The sequence below is a fragment of the Melozone crissalis genome, unplaced genomic scaffold (assembly GCF_028551555.1).
Source record: "Melozone crissalis strain CALT ecotype California unplaced genomic scaffold, PUWL_Pcris_2 ptg000150l_1, whole genome shotgun sequence".
Lineage (NCBI taxonomy): Eukaryota > Metazoa > Chordata > Aves > Passeriformes > Passerellidae > Melozone > Melozone crissalis.
The window spans coordinates 1,343,500-1,364,465 of NW_026535921.1; the positions used below are offsets into that span (position 1 = coordinate 1,343,500).

Consider the following 20,966-nt stretch of genomic DNA (forward strand, 5'->3'; position numbering starts at 1 on the left):
GAACTCCACCCTGCCCCGGGCAGGGGAAGGGCTGGAAAACCTTTCCAGGTGGGAATTGATCCCAAAATCCAACCAGACATCTCTCGGTGCAACAGCCAGGGTCCGAATTCCACCTGGAAATTCCACCTGGAAATTCCTGGGAATGCCGGTGCTGCGCATGCCCTGGAGGTTTCCATTAAAATTCCAGCTCAGAACCAGGATAGAACTCAGAGAGAGATTCCTGAGGGAAAACATCACCGGGAAAACCTTGGGAAGGGAAATTCCTCCTGGAAACTCCTCATGGAATGGTCTCCATGGGTGGGAAGGAGGAAATCCAACCCCATTCCAAGGGCTGGGATCCTGCCCCAATCCCAGGGTGATCCAGCCCATGGCACATTCCCGGGATCCCGAGGATTTGGGATTTTTTTCCCAAGTCTGATCCGGCTTCTCCTGCCCGGGATCCGGAGGTTTGGGATCAGCTTTGGGGCTCTGGGTGTCTTTTCCTGCCCCACATTCCCAAATAAAAGGGCTCGGATCCGCCACTGCTCCCACCTGGAGTTCCTCATCTCCGAGGGCTTTTCCCACCTCGGCAATCCCAGAATTCCATGGAATCATTTGAGCTGTGATGACACCAAAAGTCATTCCCGGCTCCGGAGCAGTTTTTATTCCATATTAATTCTTTTTAATCCCTTTTTTCCTCCCTCATCCCACTTTTCCAGCAGAACCCAGAGGACCAAGGCTGGAATCCAACCTGAAGCCACCATGGATGGAACAAATCCATGGGTGGAAACTGAAGAGGAGGAAAAGCAACAAAATCCTGCTGGAATCTCCTGAAATCCAGGAAAATATTCCCAAATTCAGCTTTTCCTGGAGAAAAGACAAATCCAGGCCCTTCCCTTCATCTCGGATTGTCATTCCCTGCTCCCGCAGAGCCAAGGCCGAAGGGTTTGGGATCATCCCAGACATTCCCCTCTGGCGTTCTCCGTGCCTCAGTTTCCCTGTGGGCGCAGCGGGGTTTGGGTTCTCCTGCTGGCCGGGAATTGGGAGTGGAAGGATGGAAATCCCCCGGAGCTGGGACACGGATCCGCCTCCTTCCCTCCGGGCGGGAATTCCAGGGAAAACTCGGCCCTTTTCCAGGGAGGCAACTTGGGGGGATGCTCCTGGGGATATTCCAGCCCCGGCTTCCATCGGAAATGTTCCAGCCCCGATTTCTCCAGTCCCGGTTCCATTTCCCGGGAATATTCCAGCCCCGACCATCCCTCTCTCCATTTCTCGGGAATATTCCAACCCCAATTCCCCCTCTCTCCATTTCCCTGGAATATTCCAGCCCCGGTTCTCTATTTCCATCCCCCCGGGAATATTCCAGCCCCGACTATCCCTCTCTCCATTTCCTGGGAATATTCCAGCCCCGATTCCCTCTCTCTCCATTTCCCTGGAATATTCCAGCCCCGGTTCTCAATTTCCATTCCCCCGGGGATATTCCAACCCCGATTCCCCCTCTCTCCATTTCCTGGGAATATTCCAGCCCCGATTCCCTCTCTCTCCATTTCCCGGGAATATTCCAGCCCCGATTCCCCCTCTCTCCATTTCCTGGGAATATTCCAGCCCCGATTCCCCCTCTCTCCATTTCCCTGGAATATTCCAGCCCCGGTTCTCAATTTCCATTCCCCCGGGGATATTCCAACCCCGATTCCCCCTCTCTCCATTCTCGGGAATATTCCAGCCCCGATTCCCTCTCTCTCCATTTCCCGGGAATATTCCAGCCCCGATCCCGCCTGTCCATGGCCGGATTTCCCCGGGAAATGCTCCTGTCTCAGTTCCCCCTGTCCCGTTTTCCCGGTAAATGCCCCTATCCTCGTTCCCCCGGTCCCGTTTTCCCGGGGGTTGCTCCTGTCCCGTTCCTGCCGCGGGACGCTCCAGCTCCGCTTCCGCGTGTCCCGGTTCCCCCGGGAGATGTTCCCATCCCGGTTTCCCTTATCCCGTTTTCCCCGGGAGATGTTCCCGTCCCGTTTTTCCCGGGAGATGCTCCCAAACCGGTTCCCCCTATCCCGGTAACCCTGAGAAGTGCTTTTGTCCCGGTGTCCCCTGTCCCGGTACCACCGGGAGACTCGCTTGTCCCGGTCCCTCCTGTGTGGGAATTCCCGGGAGATTCTCCTGTCCCGGTCCCTCCTGTCCTGGTACCACCGGAAATTCTCCTGTCCCGGTGTCCCCAGGAGATTCTCCTGTCCCGGTCCCACCGGGAGATTCTCCTCTCCCGGTTGCCCCAGGAGTCGTTCCAGCCCCGTTTTTCCCGGAGGACGCTCCACGCCCGGTTCCCTCCTCCCCTGTCCCAGTGTCCCCAGGAGATTCTCCTGTCCCGGTTCGTCCTCTCCTGGTACCACCGGAGATTCTCCTGTCCCGGTCTCTCCTGTCTCGGTCCTACTGGGAGATTCTCCTGTCCCGGTTCCTCATATCCTGGTCCCCCAGGTACCGGTCCCACCGGGAGTTTCTCGTGTCCCGGTCCCCCTGTCTCGGTTCCCCCTGTTCGGGTATTCCCGGGAGATTCTCCTGTCCCGTTTCCCCCTGTCCCGGTTCCCCCTCTCCCGGTCCCACCGAGAGTCGTTCCAGCCCCGTTTTTCCCGGAGGACGCTCCACTCCTGGTTCCCTCCTCCCCTGTCCCGGTACCCTCGGGGAATTCTCCTGTCCCGGTCCCCCCGTCCCGGTTCCCCCCGTTCGAGTATTCCCGGGAGATTCTCCTGCCCCCGTTCCCCATGTCCCAGTACCACCGGAAATTCTCCTGTCCCGGTTACCCCAGGAGATTCTCCTGTGCCGGTCCCCCTGTCCCGGTTCCCCCTATCCCGGTCCCACCAGGAGATTCTCCTGTCCCGGTACCATCGGGAGTCATTCCAGCCCCGTTTTTCCCGGAGGATGGTCCACGCCCGGTTCTCTCCTGTCTCGGTCCCTCTGTCCCGGTTTCCCCTGTCCCTGTTCCCCTGTCCCGGTACCCTCGGGGGATTCTCCTGTCCCGCTCCCACCGGGCTAATCTCCTGTCCCGGTTCGTCCTGTCCCGGTTCCACCAGGAGTTTCTCCTGTCCCGGTGCCCCTTGTCCCGGCGTCCCCAGGAGATTTTCCTCTCCCGGTCCCCCTGTTCGAGTATTCCCGGGAGAATCTCCTGCCCCGGTTCCCCCTGTCCCGGTACCACCGGGAGATTCTCTTGTCCCCGTTCCCCCTGTCCCTGTTCCCCCTGTCCCAGTTGCCCTAGGAGTCGTTCCAGCCCCGTTTTTCCCGGAGGACGCTCCGTTCCCGGTTCCCTTCTCCCCTGCCCCGGTTCCACTGGGAGTTTCTCCTGTCCCGGTCCCCCCTGTCCCGGTACTACCGGGAGATTCTCCTCTCCCGGTTCCCCCTGTCCCGGTTGCCCCAGGAGTTTTCCAGCCCCGTTTTTCCCGGAGGACGCTCCGTTCCCGGTTCCTCCCTCCCCTGCCCTGCCCCTCTCGCGGCCCGGGGCGGGCTCGGGGCGGCGGGGGCGGCCCCGGTGGGCGGGCGGGGGCGCGGGGAGCCCGGCCCCGCTCCGGTTCCGCCTACAAAGGGCTCGGGCCGGGCGGGCCCCGCTCACAGAGCCGGGACCCCGCACCCATGGGCGGCTGCCGGGCCCCGCCGCCGCCCGGGGCGGCTCCTCGCCCTCCTCGGCCCCCGGCACCGGCCAGCGCCGGCGGGACACAGCCCGGGGACTGAGGGAAATCCCGGGAAGAGGCCGCGGGAAGCTCGGGAAATCCCGAAGGGTGAGCGGCGACGCGGCGGGGGGACACGGAGCGCCGGGAGGGGAGCGGGGTGGGCGGAGAGGGAGATGGTCCGGTTCTCCCGGGATGCTCCAGTCCCGAATTCCTGTGTCCCGGTTGTCCCGGGGGATGCTCCAGTTTCAAATTCCTGGCCCGGTTGTCCCGGGGGATGCTCCAGTTTCAAATTCCTGGCCCACTTGTCCCGGGGGATGCTCCTGTCCCGAATTCCTGTCCCGGTTCTCCTGGGATGCTCCAGTCCCGAATTCCTCTGTCCTGGTTCCCCCTGTCCCAGTAGCTCCGGTTCCTGTCCCGGTTCCTGTCTCGGTTCCTATCCTGGTTCCTATCCCGGTTCTCCCTGTCCCCGTTGCCCCGGGGGAAGTTCCTGCCCCGAATCCTTGTAGGGGATTTCTGCCCCGGCATTCCCAGGGGATGCTCCTGTCTCTGTTTACCCTATCCCGGTTCCTATCACAGTTCCTATCCCTGTTCCTATCCTGGTTCTCCCTGTCCCAGTTCCTATCCCAGTTCTCCCTATCCTGGTTCCTATCCCTGTTCCTATCCCGGTTCCTTTCCTGGTTCCCCCTATCCTGGTTCCTATCCCCATTCCCGTCCCAGTTCCTACCCCAGTTCCTGTCCCGGTTCTCCCAGTCTCAGTTCCTATCCCAGTTCCTATCCCAGTTCCTATCCCAGATCCCTTATCCCAGTTCCTATCCCAAATCCCCTATCCTGGTTCCTATCCCAGTTCCTATCCCGGTTCCTATTTCGGTTCCTATCCTGGTTTCTATCCCTGATCCCCTATCCCAGTTCCTATTCTGGTTCCTGTCCCAGATCCTCTATCCCAGATCCCCTATCCCAGTTCCTCTAATCCCAGTTCCTATCCCAGTTCCTATCCCAGTTCCTATCCCAGTTCCTATCCCAGATCCCCTATCCTCATTCCTATCCCAGTTCCTATCCTGGTTCATATCCCAGATCCCCTATCCCAGTTCCTCCAATCCCAGTTCCTATCCCAGTTCCTCCAATCCCAGTTCCTCCAATCCCAGTTCCTGTCCCAGATCCCCTATCCTGGTGTCCCGGGTCAATCTCCACCTGGAGTTTCTCCCTATCCCACTTCCCCCTGGACACTCCTGCCCCCATTTCCCATCCCCATTTCTGTGGGGAATTTGAGACCCCTCTGGAATTCCCGGATGGATTTTCCCCCTTGGAAGTGGGACTGGAGCTGGGAGTTCTGCTGGTGTAACTGGGGTGGGGGTGACAAAACCCCAGCAGCACTAAATTCCCAGGGAAAACAGAATCCATGGATCTCTGCCTGCCCCAAACCCCGTCCAGCCAGCCTGGGACACTGACAGGGATCCTCTGGGAATTCCAGCCCAGCCAGGAATCCCTTCCCAAGATCCCACCATCCCAAGCTCCCTTTTCCCACTGGAAGCCATTCCCTGCCTCCTGCCCCTCCAGCCCTTGCCCAAATCCCAGCTCTCCTGGAGCCCCTTTGGGATGGGGAAGCGGCTCCAAGGATTCCCTGGATCCTTCCCTGATCCAGCTGCACATTCCCAGCTCTCCCAGCCCTGCAGCAGCTTCATAGTCTCCTCTCCAGCTCCCTGTCCCGCTGATTTCGGGATCCCAATTCCAGGTGGGCTCTCACCTGCTCCATCCCAATGCAGGAGCCAGGATTGGGATTGGGATTGGGATTGGGATTGGGATTGGGATTGGGATGTGCCAAGGCCCCGTGGGACATTCCTGTTTCTCTCCAGCAGGATGGAGAACAAGGCCGTGGATCTCCACACCTTCTCCGAGAGGGAGAACGGATCCGTCCTGGAGGAGCCCTTCGAGGGACGGAGCCTTTCCAAGCTGAACCTCTGCGAGCACGGTGAGGGCGGATCCGCCTCCGGATCCACTCGGGATTCACCTCTGGATCCACTCCAGGATCCCCTGGGGATCCACATGTGGATCCTCTTCTGGATCCAGCTCTAGTTCCACCTCTGGATCCACTCCTGCATCCACCTCCAGATCAAACCTAGGATCCACCTCCAGTTCCACCTCTGGATCACCCCAGGATCCATCCCTGGATCCACCTCCAGTTCCACCTCTGGATCCACCCCAGGATCCATCCCTGGATCCACCTCCAGATACACCCCTGGATCCACCTTGGGATCCACTTCTGGATCTGCCCCCAGATCGTCCCCCTAGGATCTCCCCTAGGATCCACCCTGGATCTGCCTCCAGATCCATCCCAGATCCACCCTGGGATTCCCTCGGGATCCACCTTTGGATCCACCTCTGGATCCACCCCAGGATCCACCTCCAGATCCCCCCATTATTCACCTCAGGATTCACCTTGGAATCCACCTCAGGAGCTACCTCAGGATTCACCCTGGATCCACCTTGGGATCCACCCCGGATCCATGGTGGGACTGGGAGTGCACAGATCTCCCAGGAAGGAGCTCTGGATGTGGCTCCTCGGGTGCAGGGATGAGCTCCGTGCTCAGTTCCACATTCCAGCCGGGATTCCCGGCCCTGGGAATGGTGGATTCTGTGGTTGGAGCAGCACCAGGAGTTGTCCTGGCCCTGGCCCAGGTTTTCCAGGGATTCTGCAGCTCCCCCATCCCTGGGAGTGTCCAAGGAAAGGTTGGATGGGGCTTGGAGCACCTTGGGATCATGGGAGGTGTCCCTGGGATGGGATTCCCACCCAAACCATTCTGGGATTCTGGGATCAAGGATGCTCAGGATCCATTCTGAGGGATTTTTATGGAATCCGGGGATGGAAAAAGGAAGGGAGACCCTTCCTGGAGTCCCAAATTCCCAGTGAAGCCCCTGGATCCCAAAATTCCTTCTCAAGGAGGAGATGGGATGGGGCTGGATCCAATGCCAGGCTGGGAGAACTGGGAATGTGCAGCTGGATCAGCGCAGGATCCAGGGAATCCTTGGAGCCGCTTCTCGATCCCCAAGGGGCTCCAGGAGAGCTGGGATTTGGGCAAGGGCTGGAGGGGCAGGAGGCAGGGAATGGCTTCCAGTGGGAAAGGGGAGCTTGGGATGGTGGGATCTTGGGAAGGGATTCCTGGCTGGAAGGGCGGGAGGGGCTGGCTGGGCTGGGAACATCCAGCTCGGGATAAATTCCTCCTGGGAATGCTGCAAGGGGCTCATGGAGGTGACTCCGAGGGGATCTGTGGGAGTGGGGACAGTTTTGGATCCAGAGGGAGAATTCCCCATCCAGGAGATCCCTGAGTGTTGATCCCATTCCCAACATCCCTGCTCCTGCCTCTTCCCAGCTTCCCGATCCTGCTGTTCCCATCCCTTCCCACTGGGAAACCGCTGGAAAAGCCGGAGCCCCCCAGGACCGATCCCAGAATTCCCAGCAAATCCCTTGCCCTGGGAAAGGCTGGAGGTGCCTCCCTGGCTTTGGGGTTTGATGGAATTCTGGAATTCCAGATTCCCTGGAATTCTCGGGGCTCATCCCAAGGCGAGGCTGACCCTCCAGGGAACCCCATTCCCACGGGAGCGGGATTTCTGGGAAGGGACTGGAATAAAGTCACCCCCTGAGGTTGGAACCACCCGGATCCCGCCCGAATTCATGGAAAACTCCAACTGGGGGGTCGAGGATCAATCGGGAGCATGATCCAAACCTTCTGCTGGCCCAGGAACGCCATTCCCGGACCTTTTCCAGGGTTTCGGGGACCCCAAATCCCTGAATCCCGCTTGTTTTCCTCCTCCCGCTCCCTGGAGCCTGGGCAGGGGCAGGAAATGTTCGCTTTTCCTTGGATCCCGGCCCTTTGCACGCTTCCAAGGGCCGGGAATGGGAGTGGGTGGATCGGGGCGCGCCGCCAGCTCCGCCCGGGGTGTCCCTGGGAGCCGCTGCAAGTGCGAAATGTCAGGAAAACATCGGCGCCCTCCTCGTCCCGCGGCTCCATCCCGGGAATTGCGGGCGGGGAGCGGGGGATGAGATCCAGCTGGAGCATCCCGGATCCCACCTGAGCCGCGTTCCCGCAGGATCCATCCCGGAGCTCAATCCCGAGCCCCCAAAGCCGGGCAGGGTTTCGGGATCCGCCCGCCGTAACCCTTTCCCGGCTGGAGCCTTTTCCAGCCATCCCCGTTTTCCCGGGATGGACACACGGGGACAAGGATGGCGTCCGGGAGGGTCCCTGGAATTGGGGATCCCCCCATCCAGGGGTTCCATCGCTGGAATTCCAGGGAGCAGCGAGATCCCACCTGGGCATTGCCCGGCAGGGATGGGCCAGGCTGGAGCTGGGAATCGCCATGGGATGGGATCTCCCAGCAGGAGATGGGAATTTCCATGGGATAGAATTCCAAATCCCAGCAGGGCTGCTCCAGGCTGAGTCCGGCCGTGGATCAGTGCTGTCTTCATCCAGGAGGTTTGGAGGAGGATCCCTGAGGGATGAGGGGCTCTGGATCGGAGCCTCGGAGCTCCAAGGAGAACAAAACACCAGGATGGAGGCTCCAGGTGGGAATTCTGGGTTTTTCCTCCATCTTCCATTGGTGTCTCCTTGGAGAAACTCAGATTTGGGAAAGGGCAAATGGAGCCGGAGTAAAAATGTGAGAAAATCTGCTCCCAGAACCCCGGTATTCCTGCCAGGATCCAACAGGGAATGCTGGGTGGGAAGAGACCTTCAAACTCATCCCATTCCATGGGCAGGGACAATTCCCACTATCCCAGAGTGCTCCAAGTCCATCCAGCCTTTCCTGGGACACTCCCAGGGATCCTCTGGGAATTCCAGCCCAGCCAGGAATCCCTTCCCAAGATCCCACCATCCCAAGCTCCCCTTTCCCACTGGAAGCCATTCCCTGCCTCCTGCCCCTCCAGCCCTTGCCCCAAATCCCAGCTCTCCTGGAGCCCCTTGGGGATCAGGAAGCGGCTCCAAGGATTCCCTGGATCCTTCCCTGATCCAGCTGCACATTCCCAGCTCTCCCAGCCTGACATTGGATCCAGTCCCATCCCGACTCTTCATTGAGAAGGAATTTCGGGATCCAGGGTTTTCACTGGGAATCTCAGGACTCCAGGGAGGGTCTCCCTTCCCTTTTCCATCCCTGAATTCCATAAAAATCCCTCGGGATGGATCCCAAGCATCCTTGATCCCAGAATCCCAGAATGGTTTGGGTTGGATCCATGGACCTTCAATCCCATCCCAGGGACCCTTCCCACCATCCCAGGGTGATCCTAATCCACCCTTGGACGCTCCCAGGGATCCAGGGATTCTCTGGGAATCCCAGCCCAGCCAGGAATCCCTTCCCAAGATCCCACCATCCCAAGCTCCCCTTTCCCACTGGAAGCCATTCCCTGCCTCCTGCCCCTCCAGCCCTTGCCCAAATCGCCCAAATCCCAGCTCTCCTGGAGCCCCTTTGGGATGGGGAAGCGGCTCCAAGGATTCTCTGGAGCTCAGGATTTTCCTTGGAGCTGCATCCCACGGGATTTGCCTGCTGGGAGCCCCAGCCTGGATCCATCCCAGCAGGTCCAGAAGATCCCAGAATGGTTTGGGTGGGATCCACGGACCTCCAATCCCACCCCATCGCAACACCTCCCACCATCCCAGGTGTCTCCAATCCCACCCAACCTTTCCTTGGCCATCCCAAGGGTGGAGCCTTGGGGATGATCCCAGCCATTCCCACGGCATTCCAAGGCCTCCATGACCCCGTGTCCTGCTCCATCCCGCAGATCCCGGCCGCAGGATGAGGCCCTGGGGGTGCCGTGGCCGTGTGGGCTCCGTGGCCGCGCTGAAATATTCCGTGGTGGGACTTTACCTGCTGGTGCTCCTCATCCTGGTGGGAATCTTCATCCTGGCAGGTGAGGCTGGGCCTGGGGTGCTCCCAGGACTTCCAGGAGCTTCCATGGCCTTGGAATTCCTGCACGGGAGGGTTTTCCAGGTCATCCAGGGGAGGGAATGTCGGGATCCAGCAGGGAAAAGAAACCCAAACAAAAACCACCCCGAAATCTATAAAAAAACAGTAAAAACCCTGAAGAACTCAAAAAAAAAATCCCCCCAAAATATCCCAAAAACCCATAAAAATCCCCAAAGAATTAAAAAAAAAATCCCCCCAAAAAATCCCTAAACCCCATTAAAAAACCCCTAAGAATTCTAAAAAGTCCCCAAAAACCCCCAAAACCCATAAAAACCCATGAAAAGCCCCAAATAATTCTAAAAGCAAAATCCCCCAAATAATTCCCCAAAAAACCCAAAACCCTATTATAAACACTAAAGAATTAACCCCCCCAAAAACATTAAAACCCCCAAAATCCATTAAAAGCATCAAAGAATTTTTAAAAATCCCTAGAAAACCTCAAAAAACTTTCCTAAATAACCCCAGAAAACCCCAAAAACTCATTGAAAACCCCAATAAATTAAAAAAAAACCAAAAAATCCTAAAATACTACAAAAATCTGTAAAACACCACAAAGAATTCTAAAAGAATCCCACAAAAAAATCCTCAAAACACCCCAAAAACCAATTGAAAACCCCAAAGAAGTAAAAAAAATCCCCAAAAACTCCACAAAAATGCAAAGCCCCATAAAAAATCCCAAAGAATTCTAAAAAAATCCCCCCCAAAAACCCTCAAAACCCATTGAAAACCCCATTAAAAAACACAAAGAATTTGGAAATAAAACCCCAAAAAAGGTCCCAAAAAACCCCCTAAAACCCCAAACCCCCATTTAAAAAATCTCAAAGAATTCAAAAAGTCCCCCAAAAAATCCCCAAAAAACCCCAGAATTCCAAGGGATCCCAGGCTTGGTCCCCCCCTTGCCCTCCTGGAAGAAATTTGGGAATTTCCCGCTTTAACCCCCAGTCCCGGGATCTCCCTCGATGGGTAGGAAATGCCACCTCCATGGATCCATCCCTCCTTCCCGGAGTTTATCCCGCTTTTCATGGTGGGGAGGGATGTGAGCCCCCCCTTTTCCATCCCCCAATCCCCCCGGCTGCTCTCCAAGGGCTGGGAAAGGCCAGAGAAGATTTTCCTGGAATTTCAGGGCCTCTCCCGCCGATTTCTCACCATGCATTGTTTGGATGTTGTTGTAAAAACCCCCCAAAAAAAACTCTAAAGAATTTGGAAGAAAAAACCAAAAAAACCCTCCCAAAAACGCCAAACCCCCATAAAAAAAATCCCAAAGAATTCAAAAATGCCAAAAAAATCCAAAAAAAAGGGCTGGGAAAGGCTGGAGAAGATTTTTCCTGGAATTTCGGGGCCTCTCCCACCGGGCATTGTTTGGATGTTGTTGTTGGCCGGCGGATCCCACAGCGAGGGATGCGATGGATCCGGGACAAGCTCCGGTCCAGGAACAACAACAACATCAACCTCTGGCACTGGGAATCTCCCAATTCCCACCTCCCGGAGCAGCGGGACTGGCGGGATTCCAGGAAAACCCCGGGAAAACCATTCCAAGTTGTTGCCCAAAATCTTGAAAAAGGGGAGCAGGGGGAAATCAGGGAAATCATCTCCGTGGCTGCGGCTTTCAAATTCCAACTTCAAATTTCTTTCAAAGTTTTGGAATTTTGGGATTTTAAGCCTAGCCTCTGGATCTGGATGTGGCCAAGTGCTGGAATTTTTAGCTGGGGGTGTCCAGGGGGGTTTATCCCACAGGGATGGGGTGGGATAAAGGGGTCACATCCAGCCATGGGGACACAGCCCCAGCTCCGGGCACTGGAGCTGCTGGTCCTTGGAAAACTGGGAATTTTCATGGACACCTCTCAGGCCGGAAGGCTGAGATTTCCCATGGAAAATCCCTTCCTGGGCTCCTGGAGACAGGAATTCCTCTCCAGCTCCATCTCCCACATGAGGGGAAGGGGCTTGAAAAATGCATGGAATCATGGAATGGTTCTTGTGGGAAGAGACGTGGAAGGATCTCAAATTCCATAGGGACAATTCCCACTGTCCCAGGATGCTCCAAGCCCCGTCCAACCTGTCCTGGAATGTTTTGGGGTGGGTTTGGCCGGGAATTGTTTGGGATCCAGCTGGGCCACGCGACTTTCCTTGGAAAAGAGGTTGGGGAAAGGGTCAGCGGCACAAATCCAAGGAAACACCTCGGGATCCAGCAGGAAAAAACAAAACAAAACAAAAACCACAAAAACCCATAAAAAACCCAGAAGAAACCCCAAAGAATTCGAAAAAATCCCCCCAAAAACCCCCAAAACACCCCAAAACCCCATAAAAGCCCCCAAAGAATTAAAAAAAAATCCCTAGAAAACCTCCAAAAAAATCCCCCAAATAATCCTAAAAAACCCCAAAAACCCATAAAAACCACCAAAGAACTAAAAACAAACTCCAAGAACCCCCCCAAAACCTGCAAAACCCCATTAAAAAACCCCAAAGAATTACAAAAAAATCCCCCCAAAAATCTTAAAACATCCCAAAAATCCATAAAAAACGCCAAAGAATTCTAAAAAGATTCCCCCCAAAAAAACTCTAAAAACCCATTAAAAACCCCAAAGAATTAAAAAATAATTCCCCCCCCCCAAAAAAAACCCAAAACCCTCCAAAACCCCATTAAAAAACCATTAAAACCCATAAAAAACCCAAAAGAATTAAAAAAAAAATTCCCAGTGGGAACGGGATGTTTTCCTCTCCAGAGCTGGAGTTTCCCACATGGATCTCAGGTGGCGCCTGGGAATTCCCATTTCCTGTATCCCCACCATTGATCCCCCAATCCACTAAAAATCCTCTGAACCTGTGGCTGGGAATCTGATCTCCAACTTTTTCATGGAATTGTGGAATCGTTGAGGTTGGAAAACTTCCTTGGACCCCCTGCATTCCAACCATTCCCCTGATCCATGTCCCCAGGGATTGAAATCCCTGTGGGAATTATCCTGGCACATTCCAGGGCTCCTGCCTCCCCTTTCCCAAATTTTGGTGAGTGCGGGGATGGCAAAGCCCCTTGGGAATGCCTGGAATTCCCACCCAGCCCCTCGGCACAACCTTTTTCCTGAGGGAATTGTTCCGAATTCCAACCTGAACTTTGCCCAGCGAAACTTGGGGCTGTTCCCTCTGGTGGTTCGTAAATATCCCAAATATCCCAAAGTTTTTCCCCAGGGAATGTTTTTCCCTGTAGTTTCCCATCCTTCCCGTGGGATCTGCTCCACCTGAGCCTCCTCAATCCCTCAGATCCCTCCCAGGAATTCCGGGGACCAACTGGGATGAGCAGAGGGAACTGAACCCTGCGCCATTCCAGGAGGAGAATCCTGGCTGGAATTCTGGGACAAACTGTGGGATTCAGCAACGGGGATTGGGAAGATGCCTGGAAGAACCCGATTCCAGCTTGGACAGGGACAGGGGGAGGTGTCAGGGCTGGGATGGGGTGGGATTGGAGGTCCCTTCCCACCCAAACGATCCCGGGATGCTGGGATGGATCCAGGCTGAGGTTCTGTGTCCCAGCAGAGAAATCCCATGGGATGCAGCTCTCAGGGACCAAAGGAAAACCCTGAACTCCAGGGAATCCTTGGAGCTACTTTCCAAGCCTCAAGGGGCTCCAGGAGAGCTGGAATTTGGGCAAGGGCTGGAGGGGCAGGAGCCAGGGAATGGCTTCCAGTGGGAAAGGGGAGCTTGGGATGGTGGGATCTTGGGAAGAGATTCCTGGCTGGGCTGGAATTCCCAGAGAATCCCTGGGAGCGTCCAAGGGTGGATTAGGATCACCCTGGGATGGTGGGAAGGGTCCCTGGGATGGGATTGAAGGTCCATGGATCCCATCCCAAACCATTCCAGGATTCTGGGATCAAGGACACTCAGGATCCATCCAAAGGGATTTTTATGGAATTCAGGATGCAAAAGAGAAGGGAGACCCTCCCTGGAGCCCCAAATTCCCAGGGAAGCCCCTGGATCCCGAAATTCCTTCTCAAGGAGGAATCGGGATGGGGATGGATCCAATGTCAGGCTGGGAGAGCTGGGAATGTGCAGCTGGATCAGGGAAGGATCCAGGGAATCCTTGGAGCCGCTTCCCCATCCCAAAGGGGATCCAGGAGAGCTGGGATTTGGGCAAGGGCTGGAGGGGCAGGAGGCAGGGAATGGCTTCCAGTGGGAAAGGGGAGCTTGGGATGGTGGGATCTTGGGAAGGGATTCCTGGCTGGGCTGGAATTCCCAGAGAATCCCTGGATCCCTGGGAGTGTCCCAGGAAAGGCAGGATGGGCTGGGATCACCCTGGGATCATGGGAATTGTCCCTCTCCAGGTGGAACAGGATGAGCTTTATGGTTCCTCCTCACCCAACCCATCCCAGGACCCTCCAGCCCTTCTCCAGCACCGCCCTCCTTCTCCAGCCTTGGATCACTTGGATGGGAGGAACCTTCTGGGCTGGGAACTTCCCCTCCAGGCACCCAGGAACTGGGAATGTCCTTGGGAGGACACCCCAGGGTCCCTCCTGACCTCCCACCCTCCTCCTCCACCACAGTGTCCCGGCCCCAGGCATCCCCTGAGGAGCTGAAGGCGCTGATGGGGAACGTCCAACGCCTCAACGAGACCTTCCGGGACTTTCAGCTGCAGCTGCTGCCGCGCCCCCCGCCCCAGGGCGACCTCCTGGAGCACGTCTGGAGGCTGCAGGACCTCCTGCAGAACCACTCGGACTCGCTGCTGCTGCTCTCGGCCTCGCTGCAGAGGCTGCAGGCGCTGCTGCGGGCGCTGCAGAGCCAGGCCGGACAGACGGACAGCTCGCTGCAGCGGCTGCGGGACTCGCTGGGCCGGCAGAGCGACGCGGCGCAGCTGGAGCTGTCGCGGCTCTCGGTGGAGGCCAACAGCAGCCGGCTGCTCCTGGAGCACCACCAGCACCTCCTGGGACACCTGGGCGGGCGGCTGGAGGCGCTGGGCGAGCAGGCGGCGGCGCTGGGCGCGGCGGTGGAGTCCATGAACCGCAGCTTCTCCTACGACCTGCGCCTGCAGCGCTCCCGGCTCCGGGACCTGCAGGGGCTCCTGGGCAACGCCAGCGCCGACGGGCGCAGGATGAGGGCGGCGCACGGGGCCATGGAGAGGCAGCTGAGGCTGGAGCTGGCCCTGCTCAACAACGTCACCGAGGAGCTGCGCATGAAGGACTGGGAGCATTCCGTGGCGCTGAGGAACATCTCCGTGATCCGGGGTGAGTGCGTGGTGGGAACGCTGTGGAACGTCTCTGTGATCTGGGGTGGGAACGTTCCAGAACATCTCTGTGATCCGAGGTGAGTGCATGGTGGGAACGATCTGGAACGTCTCTGTGATCCGGGGTGGGAACATTCCAGAACATCTCTGTGATCCGGGATGAGTGAGTGGTGGGAATGATCTGGAATGTCTCCGTGATCTGGGGTGAGTGGTGGGAATGCTGCAGAACGTCTCCGTGATCCGGGGTGAGTGAGTGGTGGGAACATTCCAGAACATCTCTGTGATCCGAGGTGAGTGCATGGTGGGAACCATCTGGAACATCTCGGTGGTCTGGGGTGGGAACATTCCAGAACATCTCCGTGATCCGGGGTGAGAGGTGGGAACATCTCCGTGATCCGGGGTGAGTGGTGGGAACATCTCAGTGATCCGGGTGAGTGAGTGGTGGAAACGCTGTGGAACATCTCTGTGATCCGGGGTGGGAACCTTCCAGACCATCCCCGTGATCCGGGGTGAGTGAGTGGTGGGAATGATCTGGAACGTCTCTGTGATCTGGGGTGAGTGGTGGGAACAGTCTGGAACATCTCCCTGATCTGGGGTGAGTTGTGAGAACGCTCCTTAACAGATCCAGGGTGAGTGGTGGGAATGCTCTGGAACACCTCTGTGATCCAGGGTGAGTGGTGGGAACAGTCTGGAACATCTCCATGATCCGGGGTGAGTGGTGGGAACACTCCGGAACATCTCCGTGATCCGAGGTGAGTGCATGGTGGGAACGATCTGGAACCTCTCTGTGATCCAGGGTGAGCGAGTGGTGGGAATACTCTGGAACATCTCCGTAATCCGGGGTGAGTGGTGGGAATCCTCTGGAACATCTCTGTAATCTGGTGTGAGTGGTGGGAATGATCTGGAACATCTCTGTGATCCAGGGTGTGTGGTGAGATCAGGAATGGTCCCCATGGGATGTGTCTGTGAGGGGTCAGGGATTGGAGAATCCCTGGATTCTCCAGTTGGAGAACAGCTCCAGTGGAGTTGCTGAGGTTGGAAAGGCTCTCCAAGGTCGTGGAGTCCAGCTGGTCGCCACCACTAATCCATGCCCCCCCAAATCCAAGCGGACTTTAATCCCATCAGGGATGGGGATTCCAAACCACCCTGGGCCTGTCCAACCCTTCACAGCCCTTTCCATGAAGGAATTGTTCCCAATATCCAGCTAAACCTTCTCTGGTGCAGCCTGAGGACCTTTCCTCATCCCATTTCTTGTTTCTTGGGAGCAGATCCCAGCTCCCAACCAGCTCCAACTATTCATGAAGTTGTGGAGAGGGAAAAGGTCCCCCCTGAGCCTCCTTTTCTCCATCTCAGCCCCTTCCCAGCTCCCTCAGCCCCTCCTGGGGCTCCATTCCCTTCCCAGCTCCGTTCCCTTCCCTGGACACGCTCCAGCCCCTCCAGGTCTCTCCAGTCAGGAAGGTCCCAGATCCATCCCCATCCATCCCCACTCAGGTGTCTCCATGCCCTTGGACTCTCCAAATATTCCCCGTCCATGGTTTGGAAGGAATCTCCCAAGGTTCCCTCAAAGCTGCCAGGAAAAACCAACCTCCCCCATCCCATCTTCTCTTCATTTCCCACCCTCAGCCCTTCCCAAATCCCGGAATTGTTGGGGTGGGAAGGGCCCTTAAATCCCATCCTGTTCCAACTCCAACACCCCCCACTGTCCCAGGCTGCTCCCAGCCTTGTCCAGACTGGCCTTGGACACTTCCAGGGATCCAGGGGCAGCCCGAGTTTCTCTGGGAATGCTGTGCCAGGGAGGAGGAAATCCATGGAGAAACCCAGGAGATCCCAGTGGGAGCTCCAGGGCGGAGCAGGAGGTTGGGAGCAGCTCCTGCCCCGTTTTCCACCTGCTGCACCTGCGGAGACCCCACGGGCTGTTGCTCATTCCTGATGCTTCCAGCAGGAATTCCAGGGTCCCACTCCAGATCCCACTCCGGATCCCACTCCGGATCCCACTCCAGATCCCACGGATTCCTACAGAGCATTCCCAGATCCCAATTCCTGATGCATTAAAACACATCCCTGCCCTTCCTGCCCCTTTTCCAGCTCCCAGAGCCCTGGCTGAGTCTCAGCTTCCCGAATTCCCGGCTTTTAGGATTTCTTGGAAAACAGTTCCCAGTCCTCGCCCTGGATGGGTGGGAATGACCCTTCCCGGCCTCTCCCTGCCCTGTTGCCTCTCATCCCAGGAATATTTTTTTCCCCTGTTATTTTTTTTCCCCAAATTCCCTCTTCCCGGTGTTTTGTGTCCCGATTATTTTCAGCTTTTGGGATTGGAGCCTTTGCAGAATGAGGGATGTATTTTGCTGGAATTCCAGCTGGAGTTCCAAGGCCAGGGAATTCCAGTGCCAAGTGTCCCCTTTTTCCAGCTGCTGAGCTGCAGGGGATGGATGTGGTGGATCCCCAGGAGCTCCAGGAGATCCATCCCTCTGGAATACCAACAGCTCCTGGGGTGCTGCCCCTCATCCCGGGGGACCCTGGCTCCCGATCCCTGTTTTTGGGATGTTTTTGGGATGTTTTGGGATGCTGGGATCACCCTGCCCCAATCACTTCAATATTTCCCTATTTCCCCACTCTTGGATCCCGCTTTTCCCTCCCCATCCATGGGAATGACGTCACCTGCTCTGGGATGAAGCCACCAAGGGTGGGACGCGTCTCGGAGCCCTGGAATCGCGTTATCCCAAACCAGACCCCTCCCCAAGGGCCGGCACCGGATTTATCAGCCCTGACACATTCCTGGCATCCCAAACTTCCCTCTCCTCCCATCCCATGGATGATTCCTGGGGCCTCGTGCCCAGCTGGATCCATCCCAGCTCCAGATGTCCTTGGGTGAGTCCGTCCTGTTCCCGGCTGGGTTTGGCCGAGCCCTTCCCTGCCTGCCTGGGGAGGCCTTTTCCTTCTCCCCAAATCCTCGGCTATCCTGGATCCTGGAATTGGGTGGTGGCAGCTTGGGAAGGTCCCCAGGCTCCTCTCCAGCATCCAAGGATTGCTCCAAGCACCTCCCGTGGCTCGGGAAGGACAACACGGAGGAGTTTTGGGAGACTTTCAGAGTTTTGGGAATTTCGGGAGTTTTTGGTGACTCCCATCTTGGGAGTCATCACGAGGGAGAATTCCTGGGATCTGCTCAGTGGATCCCTGGGTGGGATGTCCTGGATCCCAGCAGGTCCCAAAGGTGACAGGACAGTCCCATCCCTCAGGAAATGCCTCATCCCTCTGGGATTGGAGGGTGGGAAGCAGGAATGGGATTTTCCAGATGTGATCCTCGGGAGCTGTGGCGTGGGAAGAGCTGGGAATGCTCCGGAGCCTCTCCCAGCCAACATTCCCGGTTTTCCTCCAGCCCAGCTGCTCCCCGGGTCCCAAGAGCTGCTCCTGGGATGGGACCGTCCCCAGGAGCATTCCAGAAAATCTGAGGCTGCCCCATCCCTGGAAGTGCCCATCCCAAGGTTTGGGATCCATCCCAAGGTCTAGGGTCCATCCCAAGGGTCTGGGGTCCATCCCAGGGATCCAGAGTCCATTCCCAGGATCCAGTGTCCATCCTCAGGATCTGGGGTCCATTCCCAGGATCTGAGGTCCATTCCCAGGGTCTGGGGTCCATCTCTGGGATCTGGGGTCCATCCGAAGGGTCTGGGATCCATCCCCGGGATCCAGTGTCCATCCCCGGGATCTGGGGTCCATCCCTCATCCCCTCAGCCCCTGGAGCTGTTCATTCCCTGGGAAAGAGACAGCCAGGGCCAGTAATTCCAAGTTTCCCATCATCCTTTCCTATTCCAAACCATCTCCAGTTGGGATGCTTCCCAACCTTGACGTGGTTCAGGATCCCACTCCAGATCCCACTCCGGATCTCACAGATTCCTACAGAGCATTCCCAGATCCCAATTCCTGATGCATTAAAACACATCCCTGCCCTTCCTGCCCCTTTTCCAGCTCCCAGAGCCCTGGCTGGGTCTCAGCTTCCCGAATTCCCGGCTTTTAGGATTTCTCGGAAAACAGTTCCCAGTCCTCCCCCTGGATGGGTGGGAATGACCCTTCCCAGCCTCTCCCTGCCCTGTTTTCTCGCAACCCAGGAATATTTTTTTTCCCCTGTTATTTTTGTCTTCAAACCCCTTGTTCCCATTGTTTTGGCTGCTCATTGTTTTCAGCTTTTGGGATTTGAGCCTTTGCAGGATGAGGGATAAAACCCAGGATTGGGATTTTGTGTGCCTTCCTGGGATTTCACCAAAATCCCGCTGTCAATCCTCTCCTCAGGGATCATCTCCAGAATTCCCAGAGCATCATCCCGGCTGGACAAATGGAAAGTGTCCCTGTCCCTGGATGATCCTTAATATCCTTTCCAAGCCCCAAACTTCCAGGATCCTATGAACATTCCCAAAATGCATATTTTCCCTGATTTCTTGCAATCATTTCATTGGAAATGTCCCGGCTTTTGGTCCAAAGGAAAATTCCCAGAGTCGTGCTCAAGGTAGAGCTTCCAGGTGAATTTTCCTGGCACTTGGAGCAGGTTGGTGGGATCCAGCTTGGAAATTCAGATCCACAAATCCCGGAAGTTTAAAATCAGGGAAAACTGCTTTGTCCTGGCTTTGTTCCCACGTTTCTTGGTGATCCTGGAGCTCCTGGAACTCCTGCTGCAAATTCCTGACTCCGGGATGTGATCCTGGTTCTTCTGGATCTCCTGCTGCACATTCCCAACTCTGGGATGTGATCCTGGATCTCCTGGAGCTCCTGCTGCATATTCCCGACCCCGGGATGTGATCCTGGATCTCCTGGATCTCTTGGAGCTCCTGCTGCACATTCCCAATATTGGGATGTGATCCTGGATCTCCTGGAGCTCCAGCTCCACATTCCTGACTCTGGGATGTCGTCCTGGATCTCCTGCTGCACATTCCCAACTCCGGGATGTGATCCTGGTTCTTCTGGATCTCCTGCTGCACATTCCTGACTCTGGGATGTCATCCTGGATCTCCTGGAGCTCCTAATGCACATTCCTGGCTCCGGGATGTGATTCCCGCCCTTCCGTTGTGTTCCAGGGCCGCCGGGACCCAAAGGAGACCGAGGCACGGAGGGGATGGAGGGGGAACCCGGCCTGCCCGGCCTCCCCGGGCTCCGAGGTAAGGAAAACATTCCCGGTATCCATAAAACCCCTCCCAAACCCCATCCTGAAATATCCCGGCTGATCCAAACCCACCGGGGCAGCCCCCGGTGATCCCCACCCATCCCTTGGGATGTCCCAGCTCCTGAGGGACACCAGGATGGATCTGCTCTCTTGGATCCTGGAACATCCATCCTGGAGGGAAAAACCTCACGGCCTGCCCGGCTCCAGGAAATCCATGCTGATATTCCCAGATTTCCAGGGTGTCCCAGCCAGGCTGGAGCAGGAATTGGCCACCCCATTCCCAAATGGAGCTTTCCAAGGCACCAGGGCTGGAATTGCTGCTGGATCCCTCCAACAGATCCCGGGAATCTGACAGAGGGGCCTTGGCTCCGAGATTTTTCCAGAATTTTCTTTTTCCAGTGCCAATAATGCCGATTTCCCCACCCTCCCTTCTCAATTCCATTGTTTTGAGGAGGAATTCCATTGGAAGCCACCAGAGGACATTCCCACCCTGAGGAAGACTTGGCTCCAGCTGTTTCTGATTTGAAGGAAACCTGGGAATGCTGGCTCTGCTTCCAAGGGCTGGGAATGGCACGGAGCAGGGGCAGGATCCCCCCGGGGACAACTTTGTCCCGTGGAGGTGACGGGATCCATCCTGCCGGGAGCAGGGATCCACTGGGATCCTGCAGCATGGAGCTCCAGGGCCAGGACCAGAGCCAGGTTTGGATCCAGATCCAGGTCCAGGAGCAGGTCCAGGTCCAGATGTGGATCCAGATCCAGTTCAACGGCTAGATCCAGATCCAGATGTGGATCCAGATCCAGATCCAGATCCCGATCCAGCTTTGGACTCATACCCAGGTTAAAGTCCGGGTCCAGGTTTAGGTCCAGATCTAAGTCCAGGTTCAGGTCCAAGTCCAGGCCCAGATGTCAATCCAGATCCATGTCCAGTTCAACATCCAAGGCCTGGTCAAGGTCCAGGACCAGCTCCAGGACCAGATTCAGGTCCCAGTTCAGATCTGGATCCACATCCAGATTCAAGACCAGGTCCAGATCCAGG

The 20,966-nt window shown here is 56.6% G+C and overlaps 1 protein-coding gene across 1 annotated transcript in view; it reads left to right on the forward strand.

Moving 5' to 3' along the window:
- The first annotated feature begins 5,483 nt into the window (after positions 1-5,483).
- Positions 5,484-20,966, forward strand: part of SCARA5 (scavenger receptor class A member 5) — a 28,667-nt gene continuing 13,184 nt past the window's right edge. Inside the window, exons 1-4 of the mRNA XM_054293454.1 lie at positions 5,484-5,595; positions 9,394-9,522; positions 14,108-14,785; positions 19,845-19,925. Of these exons, the coding sequence (XP_054149429.1) occupies positions 5,484-5,595; positions 9,394-9,522; positions 14,108-14,785; positions 19,845-19,925 (1,000 nt within the window). The remainder of the gene's footprint in view (positions 5,596-9,393; positions 9,523-14,107; positions 14,786-19,844; positions 19,926-20,966) is intronic.